Source organism: Uranotaenia lowii, chromosome 2 (assembly GCF_029784155.1).
Source record: "Uranotaenia lowii strain MFRU-FL chromosome 2, ASM2978415v1, whole genome shotgun sequence".
Classification (NCBI taxonomy): domain Eukaryota; kingdom Metazoa; phylum Arthropoda; class Insecta; order Diptera; family Culicidae; genus Uranotaenia; species Uranotaenia lowii.
The window spans coordinates 33,817,449-33,832,696 of NC_073692.1; the positions used below are offsets into that span (position 1 = coordinate 33,817,449).

Sequence of the window (15,248 nt, forward strand, 5' to 3'; positions counted from 1 at the left end):
ATTAAACTCGGGTACCTACCCGTACGCGTACCGTTTCTCCTGCGTATTTGAAGGAAGACGAGGAGACTGGCAAACGACGGGAAGCATACAGAAGCTGCAGAACCATGAACTTCTCCCATAAACGATGAGAGTAGGTAAAGCACAACGAGCGCAAACATGTGTAATTGTTTTTGTCAGTTCTTAAACTTCCTGTTAAGTGCTGATCCCTCGCGTCGCGCCTCGACTATGTGTTGTTGGCGCGTAAGCGAGCGCGAACGCGTATTCAGAAACAGAAATTTTTCACGCCTTTAACGACATACGAAGCGGTTTTGCTGGCTGATGCTGGTGTGGTTTTATTGCACATCTCTCAACTTAACTCCCCCAACCGCACCTTTGACTCTTCTTTTCTCCGATTCCCGCATCTACCCCCCAAAAAACGCGCGCGGAAAACAATTTCTGCTTTTAGGATAAATTATGAGCGCAATTATTGTTTGTGATACACACACGCAAGGAAGCAAGGAAGCTGCTGCTTCCATCGTTTCTTTTTTGGAAACAGGGCGCTCATACTCACTCGATCATACATATAAGTTGCGGCATTCCCAGAGCGTACACATGTTTTCAGTTTATTTTTAAATTTATCTCATTTGCGTGTCACTCTCGGGTTGGGATGTACTCGCCGAATCGGTAGCCCCGAAACCCCCTCGAAAAATTCAACTGTTGGTTCCCCACCCGCATAACTATGATACAAGCTTGTGTTTTTTTTTTTTTTGATCGGTCGCGACATTTGTTCCGCGACGCGTTTTTATTTTCTTTTCTAGGGTTCCACGATTGTACACTTTTTCCGTCCCAATTGGGGTGGGCAGGAGGGACCGAAAAATACCGATCCAAGTCATATGGAGACATTTTTTTGGCTACGGCTGCCAGAATTGATTTTTCGGATACTTTAAACCACTCTGATCACCTTTTTTTTAAACATTTTTGACACATCCTGGACTCATATTGGACACATTTTGGATACATTTTTATTGCATTTTGGACAAATTTGAACACATTGAAGACGCATTTTTGAAAAAAATTTACATTCATTTTCCAAATATTTACACATTTTACACATTGATGTCATTTATGTTTCTGGGAACGTTGGGAACGTTTCTAAGCACATTTGAGCACTTTTACAAACAGTTTTTTTATTATATTTCGGACATTTTCTGTACACATTTTTTCAACGCTTTATCAAATACCTCTATGACAACATTTTTTTAATATTTCAATCCTTTACTTGTTTATGTCTATTCTTTTTTATCAATTTTGCCGAATTTTGAACATTTATGTCGATTTTTATCAATTTTTTTCAAGATTCGTCAATTTTCGTCTGTTTTTTTTTTTTTTTTGTCATTTTCTATGTCAATTTTCGAATTTTATCGATTTAATCGATTTTATTGGTTTGGTAGATTTTGTCGATTTTAATGATTTTGTCGATTTTGTCGATTTTGTTGATCTTGTCGATTTTGTAAATTTTTTCTGGTCATGTCGATTTTGTCAATTTTATCAATTTAGTGAATTTTGTCAATTTTGTCAATATTATCAATATTATCAATTTTGTCAATTTTGTCAATTTTGTAAAATTTTGTAAAATTTTGTAAATTTTGTCAATTTTGTCAATTTTGTCAATTTTGTCAATTTTGTCAATTTTGTCAATTTTGTCAATTTTGTCAATTTTGTCAATTTTGTCAATTTTGTCAATTTTGTCAATTTTGTCAATTTTGTCAATTTTGTCAATTTTGTCAATTTTGTCAATTTTGTCAATTTTGTCAATTTTGTCAATTTTGTCAATTTTGTCAATTTTGTCAATTTTGTCAATTTTGTCAATTTTGTCAATTTTGTCAATTTTGTCAATTTTGTCAATTTTGTCAATTTTGTCAATTTTGTCAATTTTGTCAATTTTGTCAATTTTGTCAATTTTGTCAATTTTGTCAATTTTGTCAATTTTGTCAATTTTGTCAATTTTGTCAATTTTGTCAATTTTGTCAATTTTATCAATTTTGTCAATTTTGTCAATTTTGTCAATTTTGTCAATTTTGTCAATTTTGTCAATTTTGTCAATTTTGTCAATTTTGTCAATTTTGTCAATTTTGTCAATTTTGTCAATTTTGTCAATTTTGTCAATTTTGTCAATTTTGTCAATTTTGTCAATTTTGTCAATTTTGTCAATTTTGTCAATTTTGTCAATTTTGTCAATTTTGTCAATTTTGTCAATTTTGTCAATTTTGTCAATTTTGTCAATTTTGTCAATTTTGTCAATTTTGTCAATTTTGTCAATTTTGTCAATTTTGTCAATTTTGTCAATTTTGTCAATTTTGTCAATTTTGTCAATTTTGTCAATTTTGTCAATTTTGTCAATTTTGTCAATTTTGTCAATTTTGTCAATTTTGTCAATTTTGTCAATTTTGTCAATTTTGTCAATTTTGTCAATTTTGTCAATTTTGTCAATTTTGTCAATTTTGTCAATTTTGTCAATTTTGTCAATTTTGTCAATTTTGTCAATTTTGTCAATTTTGTCAATTTTGTCAATTTTGTCAATTTTGTCAATTTTGTCAATTTTGTCAATTTTGTCAATTTTTTCAATTTTGTCAATTTTGTCAATTTTGGTCAATTTTGTCAATTTTGTCAATTTTGTCAATTTTGTCAATTTTGTCAATTTTGTCAATTTTGTCAATTTTGTCAATTTTGTCAATTTTGTCAATTTTGTCATTTTTGTCAATTTTGTCAATTTTGTCAATTTTGTCAATTTTGTCAATTTTGTCAATTTTGTCAATTTTGTCAATTTTGTCAATTTTGTCAATTTTGTCAATTTTGTCAATTTTTGTCAATTTTGTCAATTTTGTCAATTTTCTCAATCTTCTCAATTTTCTTATTTTTTTCAAATTTCTTAATCTTGTCAAATTTGTCGATTTTGTTGATTTTGTCGATCTTGTCAATTTTGTCGATTTTGTTCATTTAGTCAATTTTGTCGAATTTTGTACATTTATGTCTATCTGTTTAAATTTTTATAAATTTTCGTCGACTTACGTTTGTTTTTTTTTTTATTTTTGTCATTCATTTTTTATGTCAATTTTTTTTCGAAATTTGTCGATTTTATTGGTTCTATCTTTTTTGTCGGTTTTGTTAATATTGTCGATTTTGTAAATTTTGTCAATTTTGTCAATTTGATCGAATTTTGTACATTTATGTCGATCTGTATCAATTTTTCTTAATTTTCGTCGATTTTCGTTAGTATCTTTTATTTTTTAAATTTTGTCTATTTTGTTGGTTTTGTCAATTTTGTCGATTTTGTAGGTTTTGTCGATTTTGTTGATTTTGTCAATATTTTAAATTTTGTCAATTTTTTCGAATTTATCCATTTTGTCGATTTTGTCCATTTTGTCGATTTAGTCAATTTGGTCGAATTTCGTACAATTATGTCGATCCGTATTAATTTTTATCAATTTTCGTTGATTTCCGTTTGTTTCTTTTTATTTTTGTCATTCTTTTTAATGTCAATTTTTTTCGAAATTTTTCGATTATATTGATCCTGTCGATTTTGTCGATTTTGTTTATTTTGTTAAATTTGTCCACTTTGTCGATTTTGTCGATTTTGTCGATTCCGTCGATTTTGTTGATTTTGTCGACTTTGTCCACTTTGTCGATTTTGTCGAGTTTGACGACGATTTTGTAAATTTTGTAAATTTTGTCGATTTTGTTATTGTAGATTGTGTCATTTTGTCGATTTAGCCAGTTTTATCGCTTTTGTTGATATTTTGGTTTGGTCGAGTTGATGGATTTTGTCGATTTTATCGATTTATTATGATGATGTTGGTTTTGTCGATTTTGTAAATTGTGTTGATCTACAAATTTTGCCAATTTTATCGATTTTGTCAATTTTTTTGATTTTGAGTTTTGTCGAGTTGGTTGATTTTGTAGATTTTATCGATGTCCTGGATTTTGTTGATATTGTCAATTTGAATGATTTGCTCGATTTTGTCGATTCCATCGATTTTGTCAATTTTAACTATTTTATTAATTTTGACATGCTTGTCGTTTTGCCAATTTTTAACGATCATCAAAGCGTACTTGATTTTTTTGTATCCTACTAATATAAGAGACTTAACTACAAACTGATGATTGACCTTACGCAGTCAACCATGAATATAATAGATTTAACTATAATGGTATAATTGATTAAACTGTAAATATGTTAGATTCAAATACAATTATGAGATTGATTGTATGCATTCAACAAGAGATATAATAGATTCAACTATACAATCCTGGTTGACCTCTTACATTCAACTATAAATATGATAGATTCAATTGTAATGGTATAATTGATTCAACTGTTACTATGATAAGTTCAACTACAAATGTATGATTGATGCTATGCATTAAACTATGTAAATTCAACTATATTTTTATGATTGATTGTGTCATATTCGAGTGATTACTTCACATCCAAACACTACATTTACATAAATGTAGCAAACGTGCCCTCAGCAGCAGGAAGCTCGTGTTTTTCAATTGCAAAACAGGAGATGATAAGTAAAGGAGGAATAATTGGATAGCCCGAACAAAGCATTATCATATTGTTCGTTGTTAACATAATCTTTTTTGTGCTTATGAATAAATAAAATATGTATAAAACTAAAATAAAAATAGAAATAAATGCAGGAAAACTACAACAAAAAACAACTATAAAATATAGTTGAACGCATAAAATCGATCATAGAAGTATAATTGAGTCAATCCCCCTATTATCCCCCTAATTTGACAACCCCTCATATTGATTGTTAAATCAACCATAGCTCTATAGTTGAATCTACAATATATTTAGTTGAATGCCCAACATCAATCAGAACATATAGTTGAATTTATTATATTTATGGTTGGATCAATCATACAATTGTTGTTGAAGATATCATATTTATAGTTGAATTCATAGAACCAATCATACAAATATGGTTGAATATTTAATAAAAATAGTTGGTCGAGAATCAATCATGAATATGATTGAATATAGCCAGAATATTATTAATAAAACTCAACTTTTTTTTCCGTATTATAACAGAAAACCACCTTTGAAAAAAAACTAATTTCATATTTCATCTTTCTATTTACAGGTAAGACCTTCTAAGAACATACTTCAGAAGAAAAAAACAGCTAAGGAACCGTAAGTAATTAAGATGACTGATAAACGTAACCGATTTAAAATTTCCGAATTTCTCAAGCTCCATGAAGGACAACACTATCCATCATTAGGGAACAAAGTTGGCAAAATCAGCTTGTGTAGTTCTTCAAAAATCATGTAGACAAAAAGCTGTTGAACCAAAACTGTGGGAAATTTTTGAGAAAATTCTGAAATGCTTCAGAATCTACGATAGTAACAGTATTTGTATTTAAGAAGTAATATGGCAAAGTAAAACTTCTACCTCGGTGTCTACGGGTTCTAAAGTTTTTATTCGGCGTGACCGACTTTTGAAAGGATTTGGTAGTTCTTCAATAACTTTATCGAAAGTATTTCTTTTTCTAAGAATCTAAAAAGGTCTGAAAAATTATTTCTCAAAAAACGTTGAATGAACTCAATTTTACATCTCGACTCTGTAAATTTTTACACGCTAAACCAGAGTTACTCAAAACTCCATAGTTTTAACCTTTCACTAAAGCATTTAAAAACTCAACAAATTTTTCACGGTTCCAGTGGCAACACTGTCACCAAATCTTTGGAGTACCCTCTTCTGTGGTTGTCGCTACTTTATTTCGTCGTCGTCGTCACGGCCGCGGCCGCGAAAGACACAAAACACCCATCACATGTTTTGTGCCACCCAATTTCTGGCATCCACGTGCGTGCAGCAAGCTGCTGTACTGAGTACACTCTGCTTCCTCCCCCATCCATTTTCTAAGTGGCAGACTACAGACGCTACCGGGACGGCGATGGAGAAAAACGTATAAATGTCCCCCTCGTCTTACTTTCTTACAGCGGAGCTTCTGTTTCGAATTATAGCTCCAAGGAAGATTAAGACATGAGACAGCTGCAATAGTTGATTTTTTCCTTTATTTTTGGTCTAATTTTATTTCTAGACACTTTGAAAAGAGGGGATCTTTCTTGATCAATGTTAGTTTCCCATTTTCGGGATCGAAATTTTAAAAGAACGGCACTTGTAGGCCCGTTTGCTCCGGTTTAATCACTGTCACAGTCACATCAAAGCGTGTGGAATGACTACCTCATAATGAATGAGGTATTCATGAAACGATAAGTACATAGGTTCGTCATTCGAGCTTCTGTCAGTCAAAGTCAAGATCGCATTCAGCCGGCAGTCGCCCGTCATGCAAGAATTACCGTTGATGGGGGCGTACATGTCATCACGCGTTCGCAACCGCAAATTATACATGCTCCCATGCTCGATAATACTTACATAGAGTAGAATTAACATAGGGTTAACAGCAACTTTAAAATTTCCTTAAGATATGTAGTTAAAAAACAAGTCACCCTAGGACAAAGTCATGAACTGTCCCCGGTTGTCAGCAAATTTTTCACGAGGACCACCCCGACATCCCGCGCAGGTAGCAATTAGTTAGAACACTTCGTAAGTGTAACTCTTTCTCGGTAATTTTTCCCGGCTGCCGCTACGTTACTGTTTAGTTCTGCTCTGGGAAAGCCAGCTGTCAAACAAGCATCGGGTCCGAATTTTTCTTACAATTTACGTACCCGACTCGAGCAAATTTCTTCCGATGGCCAAGCATTTGTTCGGTCATCAAAAAGAAAATAACCACAGAGATTAACGTACCGCCTCGCGATTGTCTTGACCGGTAAGAATTTGCAATAAATTCTACTCGCGCTAGCAAAATATTTAGGCAGCAACAACTGAATAACGCTGTTCGGTGAATTATTATACGGGGACCTTCACCGGTGTTGTAGATATTCATTGCGACCGGTGTTTTTTGTTGTTGTTATCGTCAGAGTACTCTCTCGAAGCGTACATAATATTGTCGCACTCGTCGTCGTCGTCTCGTTTTGTTGTGGCCACTTGGGGATAGATGAGCCTAAATTACAGTTAATCATCGTTGATGGTCGAACCGCTTAGCTCTTAGTAGTCGGTAGTCGTCGTCGATCGGCTTAGAGCGCTTCGTAGAATGTTGTTGAGTGTTTTTCATTGAGCAAACATCAGGTCCGGATTTAAGGAGAAGCCAAATTTTCACGGCTTCCAAAACACAATTTGACAGAATTTTGACGATTACATTTTTGACATTTTTGACATTTTTGACATTTTTGACATTTTTGACATTTTTGACATTTTTGACATTTTTGACATTTTTTGACATTTTTTTGACATTTTTGACATTTTTGACATTTTTGACATTTTTGACATTTTTGACATTTTTGACATTTTTGACATTTTTGACATTTTTGACATTTTTGACATTTTTGACATTTTTGACATTTTTGACATTTTTGACATTTTTGACATTTTTGAAATTTTTGAAATTTTTGAAATTTTTGACATTTTTGACATTTTTGACATTTTTGACATTTTTGACATTTTTGACATTTTTGACATTTTTGACATTTTTGACATTTTTGACATTTTTGACATTTTTGACATTTTTGACATTTTTGACATTTTTTAAATTTTTGAAATTTTTGACATTTTTGATATTGTTGACAATTTTTGGCATTTTTGACATTTTTGACATTTTTGACATTTTTGACATTTTTGACATTTTTGACATTTTTGAAATTTTTGACATTTTTGACATTTTTGACATTTTTGACATTTTTGACATTTTTGACATTTTTGACATTTTTGACATTTTTGACATTTTTGACATTTTTGACATTTTTGACATTTTTGACATTTTTGACATTTTTGACATTTTTGACATTTTTGACATTTTTGACATTTTTGACATTTTTTACATTTTTTACATTTTTGACATTTTTGACATTTTTGACATTTTTGACATTTTTGACATTTTTGACATTTTTGACATTTTTGACATTTTTGACATTTTTGACATTTTTGACATTTTTGACATTTTTGACATTTTTGACATTTTTGACATTTTTGACATTTTTGACATTTTTGACATTTTTGACATTTTTGACATTTTTGACATTTTTGACATTTTTGACATTTTTGACATTTTTGACATTTTTGACATTTTTGACATTTTTTAAATTTTTGAAATTGTGAAACATTTTTGACACTTTTGACAATTTTGACAATTTTGACAATTTTGACAATTTTGACAATTTTGACAATTTTGACAATTTTGACAATTTTGACAATTTTGACAATTTTGACAATTTTGACAATTTTCACAATTTTCACAATTTTTACAATTTTCACAATTTTCACAATTTTCACAATTTTCACAATTTTGACAATCTTGACAATTTTGACAATTTTGACAATTTTGACAATTTTGACAATTTTGACAATTTTGACAATTTTGACAATTTTGACAATTTTGACAATTTTGACAATTTTGACAATTTTGACAATTTTGACAATTTTGACAATTTTGAAAATTTTGAAAATTTTGACAATTTTGACAATTTTGACAATTTTGACAATTTTGACAATTTTGACAATTTTGACAATTTTGACAATTTTGACAATTTTGACAATTTTGACAATTTTGACAATTTTGACAATTTTGACAATTTTGACAATTTTGACAATTTTGACAATTTTGACAATTTTGACAATTTTGACAATTTTGACAATTTTGACAATTTTGACAATTTTGACAATTTTGACAATTTTGACAATTTTGACAATTTTGACAATTTTGACAATTTTGACAATTTTGACAATTTTGACAATTTTGACAATTTTGACAATTTTGACAATTTTGACAATTTTGACAATTTTGACAATTTTGACAATTTTGACAATTTTGACAATTTTGACAATTTTGACAATTTTGACAATTTTGACAATTTTGACAATTTTGACAATTTTGACAATTTTGACAATTTTGACAATTTTGACAATTTTGACAATTTTGACAATTTTGACAATTTTGACAATTTTGACAATTTTGACAATTTTGACAATTTTGACAATTTTGACAATTTTGACAATTTTGACAATTTTGACAATTTTGACAATTTTGACAATTTTGACAATTTTGACAATTTTGACAATTTTGACAATTTTGACAATTTTGACAATTTTGACAATTTTGACAATTTAGACAATTTTGACAATTTTGACAATTTTGACAATTTTGACAATTTTGACAATTTTGACAATTTTGACAATTTTGACAATTTTGACAATTTTGACAATTTTGACAATTTTGACAATTTTGACAATTTTGACAATTTTGACAATTTTGACAATTTTGACAATTTTGACAATTTTGACAATTTTGACAATTTTGACAATTTTGACAATTTTGACAATTTTGACAATTTTGACAGTTTTGACAATTTTAACAATTTTAAAAATTTTGACAATTTTGACATTATTTTCTAGAATTCTACGACTCCAAACCAGGTGTCAGCGATGTTTTAGTTATAATTTTCAATTCAAAATTCAAAAAAAAAAACACGGAACGGAAAAGGAAGAATCAATCCGTCTGCAGCAGCTAAAACAAACCAGGAAATGTGCTGCTGCTGCTGCCTCCAATTGTGTGCTTGTTAGCATTAATACAACAGCAGAACTAGCATAAATATAAATCAAATTTTGAAGAGTCGCTCTTCTTTCCGGTTGTTCTTTCCCGGTGCGTGGAGCCACAACAAGCTAGCGCGAGTTAGCGCGCGAAGAAAATTATGAATAATTAGGAAATAAGCAGCAATGCTTCTTCCAGGCAGTGTAAGAAACAAAACCAAACCAAAAAAAAACAAAGAGTCGTTCCTCGTCTCGGGAAAGGGGGAAAACGCAAACAGGCGCAAAAAGCCAATTGAAAAATTATTATTTAAAAATAGCATTCAATTACCCACACTGGAGAAGGCAACCCACATTCATTTTTTTTTTTCGTTGGCGAGCTTTTGGGAAGATATTTCTTTCCTCCCGTGGAAGTTTCCCCCTCCTAAGCCATTTTTTAGATGAAGTGGCCTATTGCTCCATGTGCGTGCATTTTCCTATGAATGGATGGAAGAATGAATGAACGTCAGTTACAGAGCGAGTGAAGAGATTAGAAGGAAAAAAAAACATTTCTTGCAATTATATTCCCGAGAGCGCTATTATTGGTAATACGTCCGATTAAGCGTTATTTTCAAATAACACAAACCCGGGAATCATTTAAATGTTTAATCTTGATTGGCTTTATCATTATAATTTAGATGCAGTTTTCATCGCTTACATTCAGCCGGGCTTGGTCACCTGGTTTCAATATTTGCTTGTGTCCGTCGCAATTTTGCGACCGCGCCTGTCTATCGCTCGTTCGTTCGTCTGTTTGCGATATTCATATGCTGTTGCCTATTTACGTTCATTGCAAATTGTGATATTCATAACACGGATCTGGCATTAGAAGGTCTGCCAGGGCTGGATTTGGCCTTCGAGGGACTTTGCGGAACACAGAAAAAACATATACTGTTGAATAGATGAAATAACTATTTTTACAATTTTGACAATTTTGACAATTTTGACAATTTTGCAAATTTTGTCAATTTTAACAATTTTGTCAATTTTGACAATTTTGACAATTTTGACAATTTGGACAATTTCTACATTTTTAACAATTTTGACAATTTTTTCAATTTTCAAAATTTTCACAATTTTAACAATTTTGCCATTTTGCAATTTTTACAATTTTTACGATTTTTACAATTTTTATAATTTTTACAATTTTTACAATTTTTACAATTTTTACAATTTTTACAATTTTTACAATTTTTACAATTTTTACAATTTTTACAATTTTTACAATTTTTACAATTTTGACAATTTTGAAAATTCTACAATTTTACAGTTTTTACTTCTTTTACGAATTTGACAATTTTTTTCAATTTTTCAATTCTGACCATTTTTGACAATTTTAACAATTTTGATAACTTTGACAATTTTGACAATTTTACAATTTTTACAATTTTTACAATTTTTACAATTTTTACAATTTTTACAATTTTTACAATTTTGACAATTTTAACAATTTTTTTTAAATTTTACTATTTTTACAATTTTTAAAATTTTGACCATTTTAATAATTTTGAATATTTTGACAATTTTGACAATTTTGACAATTTTGACAATTTTGACAATTTTGACAATTTTGACAATTTTGACAATTTTGACAATTTTGACAATTTTGACAATTTTGACAAATTTGACAAATTTGACAATTTTGACAATTTTGACAATTTTGACAATTTTGACAATTTTGACAATTTTGACAATTTTGACAATTTTGACAATTTTGACAATTTTGCCAATTTCGACAGTTTTGACAATTATTACATTTTTACAATTTTGATAATTTTTATAGTTTTTACAATTTTTAAAATTTTGACAATTTTTACTATTTTTACCATTTTGACAATTTTGACAATTTTAACCATTTTTATACTTTTAACAATTCGAACAATTTTTAAAATTTTAATATAGATATTTCACAATTTTAATATTTTTTTTCAATTTTGACCATTTTTACAATTTCTCAATTTTCACAATTTTGCCAATTTCTACCATTTTTACAATTTTGCAGTTTTGACAATTTTGACAATTTTGACAATTTTGACAATTTTGACAATTTTGACAATTTTGACAATTTTGACAATTTTGACAATTTTGACAATTTTGACAATTTTGACAATTTTGACAATTTTGACAATTTTGACAATTTTGACAATTTTGACAATTTTGACAATTTTGACAATTTTGATAATTTTGACAATTTTGACAATTTTGACAATTTTGACAATTTTGACAATTTTGACAATTTTGACAATTTTGACAATTTTGACAATTTTGACAATTTTGACAATTTTGACAATTTTGACAATTTTGACAATTTTGACAATTTTGACAATTTTGACAATTTTGACAATTTTGACAATTTTGACAGTTTTGACAATTTTTACATTTTTTTTAATTTTTAAATTTTTACATTTTTTACAATTTTTACAATTTTTACAATTTTTAAAATTTTTACAATTTTTACAATTTTTACAATTTTTACAATTTTTACAATTTTTACAATTTTTACAATTTTTACAATCTTTACAATTTTTACAATTTTTACAATTTTTACAATGTTTACAATGTTTACAATGTTTACAATTTTTACAATTTTTACTTCCTACCTCTGACTTCTGACTTCTGACTTCTGATTTCTAACCTCTGACTTCTGACCTCTGACTTCTGACCTCTGACTTCTTACTTCTGACTTCTGACTTCTGACTTCTGACTTCTGACTTCTAACTTCTGACTTCTGATTTCTGACTTCTGACTTCTGACTTCTGACTTCTGACTTCTGACTTCTGACTTCTGACTTCTGACTTCTGACTTCTGTTTTCTGACTTCTGACTTCTGACTTCTGACTTCAGATTTCTGACTTCTAACTTCTGACTTCTGACTTCTGACTTCTGACTTCTGACTTCTGACTTCTGACTTCTGACTTCTGACTTCTGACATCTTACTTCTTAATTCTTACTTTTGATTTCTGACTCCTGACTTCTGACTTCTTACTTTTGATTTCAGACTGCTGACTTGACTTCTGAATTCTGAGTTCTGACTTCTGAATTCTGACTTCTGACGTCCGACTTCTGACTTCTGACTTCTGACTTCTGATTTCTGACTTCTGCTTTTGACTTCAGACTTCTGAGTTTTGACCAATGGCTTCTGACTTCTAACTTTTAACTTCTGATTTCATGTTTCTAACTTCTGTCTCAAACTTCTAACTTCTAACTTCTGACTTCTGACTTCTGACTTCTTACTCATGACTTCTGATTTTGGACTTCTGAATTCTGATTTCTAGCAGGCAGTTGATTTTTCATCTTTTCAAATCCTCACTGTTTAAAGCCGAGTGTAGGAAGGGAGTAAGCTCGTATGATATACTCATTTGAAGAAAATTTACAAACTCATCAATTTTGAGATAAAATGAACAACTATTTGAAAAGAAGTAATAAATTTCTAATTTTGAAACTGCCGAGTCCAGCTGCATTCGTCATTCTTCGGTCCAGCAATAACTTTCCAGACGCTCTGGATCGATAATCTGCCTCATTCCAAAAAGAAGTCCAAAAACAGTCCTCAGCAGAGCAAAACCTTCCATTAAAATGCATTCTCATATTAATATTTATTCTAGTCCGCATTGTATACAACTGTGCCTCATTCCCTTTTCATTTTTTTTTTCGAGGAAGCAAATTTTCTGTGATGGAACTCCATCACTTGGCACTCACACACAAACCTTCTCAGTGGAACAGGAAAAGTGTCGGTCTCCGGTCTAGTCAAAGCATGGCAAGACTCGTAACATGTGCACCATTAAAAAGCATTAATCTTTATTATTTTGATCTACACTTGAACAACAGCACTAACCCATACAGAGAGGTTTGGCAAACAGCCGACAAAATCGACCGAATCCTTGACAGTGTGGTGGTGTATAGTGCTCCCTACCCGAAACTACTACTCTAGCACCATGGCGGTGGGCCCCAAAATTTGAGTCTCCGTAATGTTATTACCCCCTCGCCAGGACAAATTTCTTCAGTCCGGGTTGTGTGCAATTTTATAGAAACAATAAAAACAAGTACTCTTCCCTGTTCCCGGAACGGCTTCCTTTCCCAGGTTTTGTGTGCGGTACATTCAATCATAGCGCCTGCGTTTTCCTGACGGAAAACTAGAATCACACCCAAACAAATACTACCACCCCCTTAACCCGAAAAACCGAGCCAGCTAGCCAGTTCACAGTCCTGGAAGTTGTCGGCTGGAGCCAAAAAATGCACCACTACTGCACCATTGCCCAACTCTTCTGCATGCATTAGTGTTCGTCTGTGGAATATTAATCATAGCATCTCACTCGTTCTCTTCTCTTCTCCTCAACCCTTTACAGATTCCGTCCGTCCCTCGTTTTGGTGGAAAGCCCCCTGAAACGCCACCTAGTGCAACAACAAGAAAAATGGATTTCCGGCGAAAGCATAAATGATCTCAAACCAAATACAGAAATAAGAAAACACAACCATCTACCAACGCTAAGTCTAGAAAGCAAACTACTACCTCTTGAGAACGCGAATCCCAGAAGCATTCGTATTACAAACTAAAACAAAAAAAAACAAAACTACAAAGAAACACGAGTTACTACCGAGTACCGGAAATACCCACCCTCGCTTGCGACTTGTTTTAAACGGCAGAAGAAGAAGAAGAGAAAAAGTACCACCACCAAACAGCCACCTGAGCCCCTAGCCCAGTCTCGATGTGTTGAATGACGACGGCAACTGTCGCGGTCCAGCAGAGTGAGAAATTGAGACGATTTCCGGCCACCCAACAAGGCAGCAACGTGGCCGCCACCCTTATAGCCGCCTACAGGATGAATGAGACGCAGCAGATGCACACGACAGACACCAGCCAGCAGCAGCATCAGCACCAGAGCAATGCCGCCGGCAGCAACCTGAGCATACACAACAACAACAACAATAACAATAACAACGGCAGCGGCAAAAACCGAAGCAGCAACAGCGGCGGCCTGGGCGATGCCAAAATGGACCATCACCTGCAGCTATTCCGGGAACGGGAACGAGAACGGGAGCTGCATCATCGGGAGCAGCGCCGCGGCGGCGGCGACCGGGACCTAGAATCCTCTTCGTCCTCCTCGGTCAACCAACAGGGCAACCAGCAACACCAGAGCCAATCGCAGCAGCAGCAATCCGCAATCCATCCGCGGTCGTCCATCGCGTCGCCGACGCCCTCGGAGCAGCAACAGTACGCCCTCAAATGGAACGACTTCCAGTCCTCGATTCTGTCCTCGTTCCGGCATCTGCGGGATGAGGAGGACTTTGTCGATGTGACGATTGCCTGCGAGCAGCGATCGTTTACCGCACACAAGGTAAGTGTGAAACGGGTTCCTATCGAATAGATGAATGACCTAACAACGCGAACAGACTAGACCAGACCAGATTGTCCGCAGTAGTCACTCACAAAAGAGACGTCCGTTGTCTAGCGTCGTCGTGACTTTTGCTGAGATTGATTTGACAGATTGATGGAAATTGAGAACGAACGGAGGATGACATACTGCACCGATCTAGGTTCATTTTTATCGTCTCACCCGGTCATTGAAGGAAGCTGGTTTAAATATCT

The 15,248-nt window shown here is 32.3% G+C and overlaps 1 protein-coding gene across 7 annotated transcripts in view; it reads left to right on the forward strand.

Moving 5' to 3' along the window:
- LOC129742096 (protein abrupt) overlaps positions 1 to 15,248 on the forward strand; it is a 183,970-nt gene that overhangs the window by 74,252 nt on the left and 94,470 nt on the right. For all 7 annotated transcript variants that reach the window (XM_055733942.1, XM_055733943.1, XM_055733938.1 and 4 more), the window contains exon 3: positions 14,008 to 14,997. In XM_055733942.1, coding sequence (XP_055589917.1) covers positions 14,377 to 14,997 — 621 coding nt within the window. In that variant the 5' untranslated portion in view covers positions 14,008 to 14,376. The remainder of the gene's footprint in view (positions 1 to 14,007; positions 14,998 to 15,248) is intronic.